The sequence below is a fragment of the Myxine glutinosa genome, chromosome 11, assembly GCF_964187855.1.
Source record: "Myxine glutinosa chromosome 11, kmMyxGlut1.1, whole genome shotgun sequence".
NCBI lineage: Eukaryota > Metazoa > Chordata > Myxini > Myxiniformes > Myxinidae > Myxine > Myxine glutinosa.
This window is the reverse complement of record NC_136271.1, coordinates 134139475-134156086: the sequence shown is the minus strand read 5'-3', so window position 1 is coordinate 134156086 and position 16612 is coordinate 134139475. Positions and strand designations below refer to the sequence as shown.

General features: G+C 54.6%; 1 protein-coding gene across 2 annotated transcripts in view; it reads left to right on the top strand.

The window, feature by feature from the left end:
* Positions 1-7138: 7138 nt before the first annotated feature.
* LOC137436845 (reticulon-1-like) overlaps positions 7139-16612 on the top strand; it is a 112401-nt gene continuing 102927 nt past the window's right edge. The window contains exon 1 of one of the 2 annotated variants that reach the window (XM_078787153.1): positions 7139-7295. Coding sequence is in view for 1 of the 2 variants with exons in the window: in XM_078787152.1 (XP_078643278.1) it covers positions 7261-7291 (31 nt within the window). In the remaining variant the exon portion in view is untranslated. The remainder of the gene's footprint in view (positions 7296-16612) is intronic. The other variant, XM_078787152.1, reaches the window with a different exon arrangement.

Below are 16612 nucleotides of genomic sequence, written 5' to 3'. Positions count from 1 at the left end.
GCCCCTCACACTGCATTACCTTGTGTTTCTGTGTGCCATTGCATCTTTTCCGCTTTGCTTGTTGTGCCTTGTCTCTTCCCGCCACCCCAGGACCATTTTGGAGGTGGAACTGTGCAGCACCATCGACCTGTACAGCATCCCTTCTGCACCTTGCTACGTCTGTGCAGCCGAACGGCACAGCACTTTGCTGCCATATCCTTTTGCTGTAATTTTGCTGCACATTTGTTACATCTGTGCAGCACTTTGCTGCCCCAAACCCTTTGCTGCACCATGGACCACACTCACCACACACCATGGACCACTTCCTTATGACACTCATGGACCACAAGCCTTGTGGCCTTACACCTCTGCTGTGCAGCATTTTGCTGCAAAATCATCTTGCACCTTCGGACCACTTGTTTGCGTGGCATTAATGTCACGCAGTGGGACCACATGAGGTTGGCCCCACCTGGCAAAGAAATAAAATAAAAGCATTTTTGTGCATTTTATTATGGTGTGCTAGGGATGAGAAGATGTGTAAGGTTAGATAGCCCTGAAGATTAAAAATAGCCTGTATGCCGGTCCGGGGGCTAGCCGGTTTGATATATGCACACAGAAGAAGCAAGAAGCAAGAAGCAAGATGCAAGATGCAAGAAGCAAGCAGCAAGTGTCATGAATTATTGAGTGTGTTTTTGCTGTGCTTTCTCTCCCCTCCAATCTTCTCTGCCAAAAAGGGCAGGCCCTGGGTCATAGAATTGTAAATAAGGTTAAGTTTTTGTGCTTGTAAATATAAAAATGCTGCCCACCGGCTATGTGTTTCGTTTGAAAAATTCTGGAATTTAGGTTAGTTGTGGGCGTGAATCTGATATGCAGCTACTCAACGCAATAGGAGGGACATATCTAGTGTTTTAAAACTGTCGCATACATGGGTCAGAGTAAATGTTAGGGGGACCCACACCTATATGTCACATGTAAAAGTAAAAGTTAATTTTGCATGTCATTCTCTAACCGGTCGTTTCATTTGTTGGTTCCGACTCGGGGACGTGCCTGACGAGGGAGGGGTGTAGTGTTGCGGTTTTGTGTTTTTATAATAAAGGTTAATTTCCCCTCATAGTTTAGTTACACTCCAACATGTAGCCTCGTTTAAGCTCAGGGTAGTCTTAAGTGTAGACCTTAAGTTATTTCTTAGTAAATGTAAGCGTAGACCTTTCCTGTGTTAGTTTTGCGTTGAGTAGAATAATGAGAATTAGGTCCTTTACGATGCCTCGATGCTTTTGGTTTTGGCGCGAAATACCACGAGGCAGGCCTGAACAGGTCGACCAAGGGCGAAGGAAGGCGGAGGAGGAGCCGACGGTAAGCGCGAGCCGCCAATCAGGGCTCGAGGGGAGTGACTTACCACTGCGGCAAAAGGCGGGGTTTGGAACATTCGATGCGGGCTAGGATGGGGGCAATATAACCTTGTGCCCGGAGCCCCGCCTCAGTTATGAGATGCACGCAGGGCAAGCCAGACGAGTTACGAGTTATGAGAAGGGATGCGCTCTGTTCAGTCCTCCGTTGAGTTATGAGAGGGAAAGTGCTGTGTTGAGTTATGGGGCAAATGAGTTGAGTTATAAGGCAGACGAGTTATCAGTCGGGGCCATATACGTGAGTTCTCAGTTGGTACGAACGTTGGTACACGAACTTTGCCCTGCTCCCCGTGCTCCGCGCAGTTGTATTAATCGCGCTGTGAAAGACAGCCGTGCCGGGCCACAGACGCGCATATATTACCTTCTGCCTGCCTCTGCCGAGATACGCGCCGCGAGGATTTTCCCACCTGACTGCCTGCCTTCGCCGGGATACGTGCGGTGACCACCAGAGGGCCACGCCGGGTGAGCTGTTCCTGGAGCGACCAGGGCAGGCGCGTTCAGCGCATGGACATTCTTCCTTCATCTCCCTGTGTATGTGAGTGGGCCCATTGCCTGGGATATACGTTAAGACTTCTTAAGACTGCCCTGTGTCTCTTCTTCTTCTACCATTGCACATTGTGTAAATAATAATTAAATCTGTTCTTCCTTTGATTCGACCGTTTCAGCCCTTCCATCATTGACTTAGCATGGTACGAATTAGATCGCACTGATCGGGTTCCAATAGCAAGGTAACAGCACGGATCACGTGGTACGCCATCCGCTCGGGTGTACTCAATTATGCGTGGTTCGTGTGAGACTCGATCCCCGCTTCCGCTGCGGCGTGGGTACTTAGGTACGTGTGAAATTGTCCCGAGACCCTTTCCCACATCTGACCGGAAGTGGCGACTCAGTCTCGCGGTTCGAAGACCCAAGGAGAAAAAGGACGCCTATAAATTTTTCTCGGCCAGGTGACATGTTGGAGCGGCCACCTGGAACCCTGGGCCAACCGAGGCAATGCCCGCGCCACGATCGGCGCCACCACCGGCCGAGTTAGCACCACTGGCGGCAGCGGCCACCGCGACGCCCCGTCGGCCGAACCCGACGCGACCGCCGGAGCCTCCACCAGAGGCGGACCATGTGCTACTACCACGCCAACGCCAGGTTCGGGCAGAAGGCCAGAACATTCCGCCCACCGTGCACTTTCGGCAGGTCGGGAAATGACCAGGCCGGCGCTCGCTGCCTGCCATGATCGTCGGCCATTCAGGCAGCCTTCTGTTTATTACGGACACAGCGTCCGGATGGCATTTTTTGTGCGACACCGGCGCTCAGCTGAGCGTGATACCCACCTCGGTGCAGGACAAACAGGCCGCGCTTTGCGGCCACGCCTTGGTCGCCGCAAACGACTCCTCCATCCGCACCTTCGGTTCACGCAGCGTCGCATTCTGCTTCGGGGGCCAGCGCTTCAGGTAGGACTTCATCACGGCGAACGTGCCCATGGCCTTGCTGGGTGCAGATTTTCTGTGCGCGCATGGGCTTTTGGTGGACGTCAAACGGCGTCGGCTCATCAACATGGAGACCTTCAGCTCGCTCGCTTGCTCATTGAGCGGCTCCGCACCAACCAAGCTAGCCTGCACGCTCCCGGCCGCGGACGATTTCACCCGACTGCTCGCCGAGTTTCCCGCCCTCACGCCGCCGACGTTTTCGGCTGTCGCCGTAAAACACGGCGTCGAACACCACATCCCGACCACAGGTCCACCGGTCTATGCCATGGCTCGTTACCTCGACCCGACCAAACTCGCCGTGGTGAAGGAGGAATTCGAGACGCTGGAGTGATTGGGCATTGTGCAGCGCTCGAATAGCGTGTGGGCCACGCCCCTGCACATTGTGCCCAAACCGGGTGGCGGATGGCGACCATGCGGCGATTACCACCGCCTCAACGATGCCACCACCCCCGACCGGTACCCGATACCACACATACAGAACTTTCCGCCCGTTTGGCGGGGCGGGTGATCTTTTCCAAGGTCGACCTCATTCGGGGCTCCCACCAGGTACCCGTCCGGCCGGCCGACGTGCCAAAGACGGTGGTAATTACACCTTTTGGCCTCTTCGAGTTCCTTCGCATGCCGTTCGGCCTTAAGAACGCGGCCCAGGCCTTCCAGCGGCTGATGCACAGCGTGCTGCGCAACCTCACCTTCCTTTTCATCTACTTGGACGACATTCTCGTTGCCAGCACTTCCCGGGGGAAGCACCTCATCCACCTGCGCACGCTTTTTTGAGCGCCTTGGCCAGCATGGCCTCATCATCAACCCGGCGAAATGCCAGTTTGGCGTAACGGCCATCGACTTCCTGGGGCACCGCATTACGAAGCGCGGGGCCATCCCGCTGCCTACCAAGGTGGAGGCAGTCACAAGTTTCCCGCGCCCCTGCTCCATGAAGGCCCTACAGGAATTTTTGGGGATGGTAAATTTCTATCACTGGTTCGTGCCTCGCGCCGCCCAACTCATGCGCCCCTGTACGAAGCCCTCCGGGGCAAGCCGGCTAAGCACGACGTCGCCTGGACCAAAGAGATGGATGCGGCGTTCACGGGCGCTAAGCTGGCCCTCACCAACGTGACCATGCTGGCGCACCCAGCGCTCGACGCACCCATCGCCCTCACCATGGACGCTTCCGACTACGCGGTGGGCGCCGTGCATGAACAGTGGGTGAACGGGGTTTGGCAACCGCTGGCCTTCTTCAGCCGGCAGCTTCGCCCTAATGAGCGCAAGTATCGCGCTTTCGACCGCGAGCTCCTCGGCCTTTACCTGGCCGTTCGCCACTTCCGACATCTTTTAAAGGGCCACCCGTTCACGGCGTTTGTGGACCACAAACCCCTGGTCTTCGCCATGGCCAAGGTTGCAGAGCCGTAGTCGGCCCGCCAGCAGCGCCACCTCTCCGCCGTGTCCGAATTTACGACGGACATCCGGCACGTCACGGGCAAGGACAACGCTGTGGCCGATTGCCTCTCCCGGTCCGGCGCGAACGCCGTCCATCTCGGTGTGGACTTTGCCCGCATGGCGGCCGACCAGACCGCCGACCCCACAGTGCAAGCCCTCCGGACAGCGGACACAGGCCTGCGGTTGGCCGACGTCCCCTTCGAGGACACAGGCACAGTTCTCCTGTGCGACGTTTCCCTGGGCCAACCTCGCCCCATCGTGCCCACCGGATGGCAGCGGCACATTTTTGACGCCCTCCACGGCCTTTCCCACCCGGGCCGGAAAGCGTCGCAGAAGCTCGTGGCAGCAAAGTTCGTCTGGCACGGGCTCCGTAAGGATGTCCGCCACTGGGCCAACGCCTGTGTCGCCTGCCAGCGCGCGAAGGTCCACCGGCACACCCAGGCCCTGTTGGCACCATTCGACGTGCCCGTGCAGCGCTTCGACACGTCAATGTGGACCTGGTGGGACCCCTTCCCTCCCCGCGGGGCTTCACCCACCTCCTCACGATGGTGGACAGGACCACCAGGTGGCCGGAGGCCGTCCCGCTGGCATCAACAACATCCGCCGATGTGGTGCATGCCTTCATTGGCACCTGGATTGCCCGTTTCGGCGCCCCCTCGGACATCTCCTCCGACAGAGGCCCGCAATTCACCTCCGAGCTTTGGGGCGCGGTCGCCCAGGCCTTGGGGATCAAGCTACACCGCACCACGGCCTACCACCCCCAAGCCAACGGCTTGTGCGAGCGGTTCCACCGCTCGATGAAGGCCGATCTCAGGGCCAGCCTCCAGGACGACGGTTGGGCCGACAGGCTCCCATGGGTCCTATTGGGCCTCCGAACGGCCCCTAAAGAGGACCTCCAGGCTTCCACCGCCGAGCTGGTCTACCGCCAGCCACTGCGCGTGCCGGGCGAGTTCATCCCTGACGCCACCGGCCCCTGGTCCGCGGCTCGCCAATGCTCGGTACTCCAGGAGGCTGCCAGGAGATTTGCCCCCGTGCCCACGTCCCACCACGGCTGCCCCCAACCCCACGTCCCCCCAGCACTTCGCACTGCGGAGTACGTTTTTATCCGGAACGATGCACACTGGGGACCGCTCCGGCCGCCGTAAAATGGACCTTTCCGAGTCGTGAAGAGGGACGACAAGTCGTTCATCATTGACATCGGTGGCAAACTGGACCGCATCTCCGTGGACCGCCTCAAGCCGGCCCATTTGGACCTCGACCAACCTCCACGGTTGGCCCTTCCTCCACGACGGGGCCGTCGCCCGTCAACCAAGCCCCCCACCCGACCATCCACCGCCACACCACCTTCCACCCCCACAAGAATCGCCAGGGGTCGTTTCGGTCGGGTCATCAAGACCCCCTCAAACTGACTCTCCCGGTGCAAGTTAATTCTGGGGGGGGCGCATGTAGCGGTTACCGGAAGCATGACATAATCACCTTGCACCGGCCGATGACGTAACCAGCGGGCGGTTACTTGCCCGGACTCGCCTGGACGTGTCCGGAATTGCCTTGCCCGGGCGGACTCTCGATTTGCATACCACGTCCGGTTGAGAGGCGTGGCTGACTTATTTGCATACCACGCCCCGCCTGATAGGCGTGGCTTTTGTGTGGTGAACTTTTGATATAAATTGCCGCCCGTGTTAACGGGCTATTCAGTGCTTTTGAGTTCTTTCGAGTTGAGCTAGAATAAATAGCTCAGTGAAACTTCGTTCCTGGTGTCGTCCATTTTGTCCGGCTTTATCGTGCGAGCATAGCTCCACAATGTAATATTGGGAGACAGTGGGATGTGTTTGGGAGACATTTGGATATGAGGGGATATTGGGACAGTATTGATTTATTGAGTTATTGTTTATTTATTGAGTTATTGGGATTGGGACAGTATAGTATTGGGATATTGGGACAGTGGGATATTGGGAGAGAGTAGGAGACAGTGGATGATGTGATGACAGTGGGATGCTCGTTGGACAGTGACAAACACAGAGTTTAGATAAAATAAACATCACTCCACACTACCTGCTGATCAATAAAGCCGCCATCCATAAATACCACACCCCACAACATCCCAGAGTTTGACACCGCATGTTTGCAAAAAATATAGATTTGTAACAGCAGGCAGCAGCTTCAGGAGCTTTTCACCTGCAATCTGTCTTTCTAACTTTAATAACTCACTGATGGTGAAGGCAACGAGCTACTGGAATCCCAGCCTGCTCTATAAGCTTCCCTAGTTTTAGAGCTATTCCCAAATAATGACAGTGAGTTGGATATTTTTTCAATGATTGCTTATAATTTCTTGCCTACACAGGAGATCAGACCCAATTTCAATAGTAATATTGATAATCTCAAAATGTCTCATATTCTTGGCTTATAAAGCTGACGTTTATGACATGGAAACTGTCTCATTTATCTTCCTCACACCATAAGCCTTCTGAGTCCACTCATCCGGAAGTGTGCAGTGTTACGACTTGCAGAACAAGGTGGTCAACCCCCACAGCACCCCATTTATATTGATAGTTGTCATGAAGACGCAAAAACAAGTAGTAGCGAGTAGAACTTACCAAATCTACCCGAAATACTGAAGGGGGTTAATGTTTCATCACAAGGCAGGTTTGCTTATGGTGTGCACATTATGATGTGGTCTTCTCGCCTTTGCAGATTCCTCGGTCATCCATTAAATGAGCACCAGCAAGGGTAGAATAGGGCTCTGGTGAAGGGAGAGGTAGAAATAACACATCTCTCAGAGTCGTGCAGGCACCACAAATTGACGCAAGAGAGCGCATTACGAATTCATGAGATTTTCTCATTCCTTGCTTCGTTCCATGAGTGGACAGCCGGTGGTGGCGACTGCTGTAGCTGCGTGTGCGATCGTTCAGAAGCTGGAGGATGAGGACGGCGGACAGGGTGCGGTTCTTTGGGATTCACAATCCATGGGCCACTGGCTGAGCCTGGGAAACTGCTGTAGGTGGGAACGCGCCGTACACCCGAGAGCAATGTGCCTGTGTGTGTGGGAGGAAAAGCGAGGGAGATGAGGGTGATGTGATTGGGAGGTTTATAAATGTGCAAGTGGCAGGAAACGATTGGCATGCAGGATGATGAGTTTTATCAAGGTTGGGAAAGCAGACTGTGAGTGCATATGAAGGAGTCAAGTAAGTGAGGCTGTGGGAGCAGAACAAAGAGATAGGGGATATTAAAGGGAAACAAAAGAGTAAGCTTTTGCTATGGAAAAACCATGGATGTGCTTTCAGCGTGAAATATTAGCACAAGAGAGATGTGCGTATGTGTGCACATGCACAGTTATTTTAAGAGAGCGGGTCTAGATAAATTGAAAGCAATATGTTTAAACACATCTTATCTAATATATACATATTATCATATACAGTATATATATATATATATATATATTGTATATATATATATATATATATATATATATATATATATATATATATATATATATATATATATATATATATATATATATATATATATATATATATATACATATGTGTATAAATAAGATAAATAAATTATCTAATATATATAATATATATATGTATATATGTGTATAAATAAGATAAATAAATTATCTAATATATATAATATATGTATATATAAGTTATCTAATATATATATATATGTATGTATATATATATATATATATATATTAGATAATTTATATATATATATACGTATATTATATATAGTGGATCTCGATCGGATCTCGAGCTCGTTGACGTACTGAGGGGGGGTTAAGCCGTGCTCCCCCTCGAGCTTCGAGTCCACGAGGCCGCTACCCACTCTACACTCGTGGGGGCGGATTGCTAAGCAATTCCAGCCGCCGAACCCACAGCTAACGCGTGGAAGGGTTAACGGTCACGACCCGAGTACCTTCGACACACGCAGCCGTGAGAACGGGGGCTGAACCATGCACGAGTCACGCTGGTATGGTACGCCCGAGCGGTTTGTGCGTCGCGTAACTCGTGCCGTTAATCACTATTGAACCCGATCGAGCGGTTTTAACTCGTGCAATGCTAGGCCAATGGTGAAAGGATGAAGACGGCCAGGTTGGAAACAAACCACAGGATTTATTCACAAATGTACAATAGTTGTAGAAAAGGGACACAGAGGAGAATCTTAACAGCCTTACTCACGTTCCCAGACAAGGGCCCTCAGACTCATTCGGGGAAGGGGAGGAAGAGGGGAACGCGCACAAGGCGCGGCCACTTGGTGCAGTTCGCCTGGACGGCTCGTTTGGCGGATCGACCCAAGGATGTTCGCGGCAGGGATGTCGATCACAGTTGTGCACGTAACGGGAATCCGAGGAGCGTATCCCCAAGTCAGCGAGGCAAAGCGCACGTGCAGGGAGTCCAGGCAGAGGTCGTCAGGGCAGAGAGCACGTTCAGAGTCCCTGGCCAGAGAGAGACCAGAGAGCGAATCCAGAGAGAGAGTTCGGGGGTCCGGGCCGGGTTTTATAGCCCCCGGAGCCCCACTAGAATGTTCCATGGGCCTCCACTGGCCACCGGGGTTCACGTATCGTGACAGCCCCTTATTAGTCACTCCCTTTTAGCTCTCATTGGCCGCCGTTATTGGCCACTCCCTGTAGCTCCCATTGGCTGTTATTTCCTGGCCACTCCCTTTAGCTCCCATTGGCTGTTCACTGCTTACCAGCCACGCCCTCCAGCTCCTCCCTCGGGCCTGCTAGACTTGCCCTCGGCCCATGACATGGCATTCCAGGCTTCAATGAGGCCTACCCTTTCCCTACCTGCCTCAACGCATACTAACACTGGGAAGGAGACTATACTTCACATTTAATAAGAAATAACTAACTAAGCGAGGCTACATGTTGTGGTGCAACTAACTATAGGGGGGTTGCCTTTATTTACAAAACCACAACAATATACTAGCTTGGTGAGGTGAGCGCAGCGAGCCTCACCAAGCGTCGTTACTGAGGAACGGGCTTATTTTAGCTGAGGACAATGACTGTACCTGAGTTGCTGTGTTGTCATGATTTACACCAATCATAATACAATTATTTTGCACAAATGTATTTGTTGTGTTTGTGATATTACATTTTTATAGACAATTTAGGTTGAAGATTTAGGTTGAATCTTTTTTTTTCAAGAAAGAACCCCTCAGCACACACATAGGGGAGGGGAAGGTGCAGACTGGAAGTTTGGGACGATTACACCTCATCACCATGTAATTCAAAACACCTCACCATCAAGTCATTAAAAATACCTCACCACCAAATAATTTAAAACACCTGACCACCACGAAATTGAAAACACCTCACAGCCATAAAACACGAAATTAAAACACCTCACCACCATGAAATAAAAACACCTCACCACCATAAAATACGTAATAAAAACACCTCACCACCACGAAATTAAAAACACCTCACCACCATAAAACACGTAATAAAAACACCTCACCACGAAATTGAAAACACCTCACCACCATAAAATACGTAATGAAAACACCTCACCACCACGAAATTAAAAACACCGCACCACCATAAAACACGTAATAAAAACACCTCACCACCACGAAATTAAAAACACCGCACCACCATAAAATACGTAATAAAAACACCTCACCACCACGAAATTAAAAACACCGCACCACCATAAAACACGTAATAAAAACACCTCACCACCACGAAATTAAAAACACCGCACCACCATAAAATACGTAATGAAAACACCTCACCACCACGAAATTAAAAACACCTCACCACCACGAAATTGAAAACACCTCACAGCCATAAAACACGTTATAAAAACACCTCACCACCACGAAATTAAAAACACCGCACAGCCATAAAACACGTAATAAAAACACCTCACCACCACAAAATTAAAAACACCTCACCACCATAAAACACGTAATAAAAACACCTCACCACCACGAAATTGAAAACACCTCACCACCATAAAACACGTTATAAAAACACCTCACCACCACGAAATTAAAAACACCGCACAGCCATAAAACACGTAATAAAAACACCTCACCACCACGAAATTAAAAACACCTCACAGCCATAAAACACGCAATAAAACACCTCACAGCCATAAAACATATAATAAAAACACCTCACCACCATAAAACACGTTATAAAAACACCTCACCACCACGAAATTAAAAACACCGCACAGCCATAAAACACGTAATAAAAACACCTCACCACCACGAAATTAAAAACACCTCACAGCCATAAAACATATAATAAAAACAACTCACAGCTGTGAAATTAAAAACACCTCACCATCACGTCATTTAAAAACACCTCACCACCAAGTAATTCAAAACACCTCACCACCACGTCATTCAAAACACCTCACCACCACGTAATTCAAAACTCCTCACCACCACGTAATTCAAAACACCTCACCACCACGTAATTCAAAACTCCTCACCACCACGTAATTCAAAACACACCACCACGTAATTCAAAACTCCTCACCACCACGTAATTCAAAACTCCTCACCACCACGTAATTCAAAACACCTCACGACCATGTGATTTAAAAACACCTCACCACCACATAATTCAAAATACCTCACCACCCCATGATTCAAAACCACCACAACGTTATTAAAAACACTTCACAACCACGGAAACAAAAGTTTGAGGGAGTCGTTAAGTGACAACACAGACACTGCCCAGGTGTGTAGATATATAGAAAAATGACAGTACCCGAGTTGCCGTTTTGTCATTGTTTAAACCAATCATGATTCAAACAATTATTTTGCACAAATGTATTTGTAATATACGTGATATCACATTTTATAAACAATTGAAGTTGAAAAAAAAAATTCCCCGAAAAAATTCCAAAAATAAAAATAGGAAATTTTTTCAAAAAAACCCCCTAAGGACATACCGACGGGAGAGATATGTGCATACCAGAAGTTTGGTACGATTTCACGAAAGTTTGAGAAAGTAGTTCAGTGACAAGACAAGACAACACAACACAATACAGACACTGCACAGATATATATAAAGTAAGTACACCCCATGTAAAGTTTTGACTTTTTCAACATATTTCCACATACAGCTACTTGATCTTCATTTCAACAATAGTGATAGATTAAGGTGATATAATATAACAAATATCATGAAACATTTACATTTTGTAGTCCATTGTATAATTTATATGAACATAAATGCAAATTTTGCATGTAGTAAAAGTAAGTACACCCCTGTGGCGGACACAAAAGCCCACTGGCGTGGTGACATCATTCCACGCACCAAGTGGGCGGTGGCCACGTCCGAGGGGTAGGCGTGGCCTCATGGTATACACCGGGCGCCCAGCCCGGAGCGGTACAGTGTGTTACAGTGTAGTCTTACAATAAAGACGTTTGTATGTTACCGCTTGTCCGCTTCCTCCTTGCTCACAAGCAGCGCGCGTAACGCCGCGCTTTACTGGTGACCCTCGACGTTGGATCTGCCGTAGCGATCCTTCCGAACACGACGCCATTGCAATGGCCAACGACAAGTCAATGGCGATTAAACTTCCCGAATTTTGGGAGGCCCAGGCCGAGGTCTGGTTCGTTCAAGCCGAAGCCCAATTTCAGCTTCGGCGCCTCACCAATGACGACCTGCGCTACTGCCATGTCGTCGCCTCCCTCGGGCCCGGCACGGCCGCTCGAGTTGTGTCCGTCCTTCGCCACCCACCGGACGGCCACAAGTACGAGGCGCTCAAGCGGCTACTCCTAGCCACGTTCGGCCTCACGGATGACGCACGGGCCAATCGCCTCCTGGATCTCCCCGAGCTCGGTGAGACGCGCCCGTCGGTCCGAATGGACCATATGCTGTCACTGTTGGGCGACGAAGCCCCCGGTTCGCTATTCCGGGCGCTTTTCCGTCGCCAACTTCCAGCGCAGGTTCGCCTCGCGTTGGCCGGGACCGGGCTAACGGAACCCCGGCAATTGGCGGCCGAGGCGGACAAGTACTTTGCCGCTTCGGACACGCGGGCGAGCGTTGGCGTGGCCGTCACGGCCTCCGACGCTGCTGCTGCTGTTCCACAGCATCATCTTCTACAGCACGCTGAGTTTCAGCAGCATGCTGATACGCACCTCGTGAACGCCGCCACGCCCCGCCCACCGCCACGGCGAAAACCGCCACCGCGGGGAAACCCGTCGACTCCACCGGCCTGGCGGAGCCAGCCGCGCTCCTCCGGCTCCACCACCTGGTGCTGGTTCCACGCCAAGTTCGGCCACGAAGCTCGGCGGTGTCATCCGCCGTGCTCCTTCGACGGGTCGGGAAACGCCCGGGCCGGCGCTCCATTGTGGCGATGAGCGCCGGCCGTTCGAGCAGCCTGCTGTTCATAACGGACACCTTCTCCGGGCGCCGTTACCTGTGCGACACGGGAGCACAGGTGAGTGTCATTCCCGCCGGCACGTCAGACAAGCACGCCGCGGGTGGGGGCCCCGCGCTGCTTGCCGCGAACGGGACGCCCATCCGTACGTACGGAAAAAGGTGCCTCTCTCTGCGGTTTGGAGGGCAGGTTTTCCGATGGACGTTCGTCACCGCCGACGTGCCCATGGCACTGCTTGGCGCGGACTTCCTGTGCGCTAATGGGCTCCTGGTCGACGTCAAGCGCAGACGGCTTGTCCAGGCCGAGACGTTCAGCTCGCTCGCATGTGCGTTGCCCAGCTCAACGAGCGGCTTGCCAAGCGGCTTGCCGAACGATTCGGTTCCGGCCACGTTGGTCTGTTCGCTTCCGGCAGCGGACGCATTCACCCGCCTCCTCGCCGGCTTCCCGGCCCTCACGCGGCCCACCTTCTCGGCGGGGGCCGTCAAGCACGGGGTGGCCCATCACATCCCCACCGTCGGGCCACCGGTCTACGCCCGGGCACGCCGCCTCGAGCCGACGAAGCTGGCGGTGGCAAAAGCGGAGTTCGCTACCCTGGAGCGACTCGGCATCGTTCGGCGCTCAGAGAGCGCTTGGGCATCGCCGCTGCACATCGTGCCGAAGCCCGGCGGGGGATGGCGACCGTGCGGGGACTATCGCCGTCTCAATGACGCCACGACTCCCGACCGCTACCCCGTCCCCCACATTCAGGACTTTTCCGCCCGTTTGGCGGGCAGGTCCTTCTTCTCGAAGGTGGACCTCATACGCGGCTACCATCAGGTCCCCGTCAGGCCGGAGGACGTCCCGAAGACGGCGGTCATCACGCCATTCGGACTCTTCGAGTTCCTGCGCATGCCCTTCGGTCTGAAGAATGCGGCTCAGGCGTTCCAGCGACTGATGGACAGCGTCCTGCGCGACTTGGATTTTGTCTACGTCTACCTGGACGATATCCTCGTCGCCAGCGCGTCCCGCGAAGAGCACCTACGCCACCTCCGCACGCTCTTCGAACGCCTGGGCCAGCATGGCCTGATTGTGAACCCCGCAAAGTGCCGGTTCGGCGCCGCCACAATCGATTTTCTGGGGCACCGTGTCACCAGGCATGGAGCCGTCCCCCTGCCGGCCAAGGTGGAGGCGGTGAAGGGGTTTCCGCGCCCCCGCACGATCAGAGGGTTGCAGGAGTTCCTGGGCATGGTGAACTTTTACCATCGGTTCCTGCCCCGTATCGCCCAGCTCCTGCGCCCCCTGCACGAAGCTCTCCGAGGTAAGCCGGGCAAAGGCGACGTTACCTGGACCGAGCAGATGGACACGGCGTTCACGGGCGCGAAGCTCGCCTTGGCTAACGCCACCATGCTCGCGCACCCGGCGCACCGATCGCCCTCACCACCGATGCCTCGGACTACGCGGTGGGCGCGGTGCATGAGCAATGGGTGCGTGGAGCTTGGCAACCGCTGGCGTTCTTTAGCCGGCAGCTTCGCCCGCCCGAACGCCGTTACAGTACCTTCGACCGCGAGTTGCTCGGACTTCACTTGGCGGTCAGGCACTTCCGCCATCTGCTCGAGGGCCGGGCGTTCACTGCCTTCGTCGACCACAAGCCGCTGATCTTCGCGATGGGCAAGGTCACCGAGCCGTGGTCGGCCCGGCAGCAGCGTCACCTCTCGGCCGTGTCCGAGTACACGACGGACATCCAGCACGTCGCGGGGAAGGACAACCCGGTGGCGGATTGCCTTTCCCGGGCCGTCGCCCACGCAGTCCACCTCGGCATCGACTATGCCCGGATGGCAGCGGACCAGGCCGCTGACCCCGACGTCCAGGCCTTGCGGACCGCCGTCACGGGCCTCCGCGTCACCGAGGTGCCGTTCGACGGCGCGGGCGCGGCCCTCTTGTGCGACGTCTCCCTCGGGCGTCCTCGCCCCATTGTGCCCGCGGGCTGGCAGCGCCAGGTGTTTGACGCCATCCACGGCCTGTCCCACCCGGGCGCGAGGGCCTCCCAAAGGCTGATCGCCGACAAGTTCGTCTGGCATGGCCTCCGGAAGGCCGTCCGCGGCTGGGCCAGGACATGCCTCGCGTGCCAGCGCGCCAAGGTGCACCGGCACACCCAGGCCCCGTTGGCCCCGTTCACGGTGCCGGAACGCCGGTTTGACCACGTCCACGTGGACCTGGTGGGACCTCTGCCCCCCTCGCGGGGTTTCACCCACGTCCTCACCATGGTGGACCGCACCACCCGGTGGCCGGAGGCCGTGCCCTTGGCGTCGACAACGGCGGCCGATGTCGCGCAGGCTTTCATCGCCACCTGGGTCGCCCGGTTCGGCGCCCCCTCAGACATCTCATCCGACCGCGGCCCCCAGTTCACCTCGGAGCTCTGGGGGGCGGTTGCGCAGGGGCTCGGGGTCCGGCTGCACCGAACCACGGCCTACCACCCCCAGGCTAACGGCCTGTGTGAGCGATTTCACCGCTCATTGAAGGCCGCGCTCCGGGCCACCCTCCGCGACGGCGGCTGGGTCGACAGGCTCCCCTGGGTCCTGCTGGGCCTCCGGACGGCGCCCAAGGAGGACCTGCGCGCATCCGCGGCGGAGTTGGTCTTCGGGCAACCGCTGCGGGTGCCGGGCGAGTTCCTCCCCGACTCCACGGCACCATGGTCCGCGGCACAGCAGCGCTCCGCTCTGCAGGAGACCGCCCAGAGGTTCGCCCCGGTGCCAACGGCATGCCACGGGCACCCACCGACGCACGTCGCCCCGGAGCTTCGCACGGCGGAGTACGTCTTCGTCCGCCACGATGCCCATCGGACACCACTGCGGCCCCCGTACGACGGGCCTTTCCGCGTGCTGGAGACTTCGTGCGTGCCTTTCCGCCTTTCCGCGTGCGAAGCACTTCACCCTGGACATCGGCGGTACTCCTGACCGCGTTTCGGTAGACCGCCTCAAGCCGGCCCACCTCAATGTGGACCATCCACCGCCAGTGGCCCGACCCCCACGTCGGGGCCGCCCTCCTGCGGGCGGACCCCCGGCACCGCCCAGCCCCGCCGCCACGCCGCCCCCCGGTCCTGCACCCATCCCAGGAGCAGCCAGGGGCATCTCACCTGGCATCCCTGCACCCCGGACGCCGCCGATCGCCAGGGGGCGCTTCGGCCGGGTCATTCGTCGGCCCCGCAAACTGGCCCTCCAGGTGCGCGGGAATTCTGGGGGGGCGCGTGTGGCGGACACAAAAGCCCACTGGCGTGGTGACATCATTCCACGCACCAAATGGGCGGTGGCCACGTCCGAGGGGTAGGCGTGGCCTCATGGTATACACCGGGCGCCCAGCCCGGAGCGGTACAGTGTGTTACAGTGTAGTCTTACAATAAAGACGTTTGTATGTTACCGCTTGTCCGCTTCCTCCTTGCTCACAAGCAGCGCGCGTAACGCCGCGCTTTACCCCGACATTTATCACTACTTCAAATACCTAAAATTAGAATCAGGTGCACCAGCTCAGATGCAAATGATTAGAACATCGTCAGAGAGGATCTTGGAGGAACCTGTCTTATTTAAACCTCAGACATTTCGTTTGGTTTGCTCTTTGTTGTTGAAGTGTGCGGCGTCACCATGCCTAGATCAAAAGAGCTCTCTGAGGCCTACAGAAAGAAGGTTATAGATGCCTACGAGTCTGGGAAGGGATTTAAAAAGATCTCCAAACAATTTGAAATCAATCATTCGACTGTCCGGAAGATCATCTACAAGTGGAGAAGATTCCAAACAACTGCCAACTTGTTCAGGCCAGGCCGCCCCAGCAAGTTCAGCACAAGAGCAGACCGCAAGATGCTGAAAGAAGTCTCGAAGAACCCAGAATATCATCACGGGACCTACAGGTAGCTCTTGCCACTGTTGATGTCAAAGTCCACGGGTCTACCATTAGAAAGAGGCTGCACAAATTTGATCTACATGGT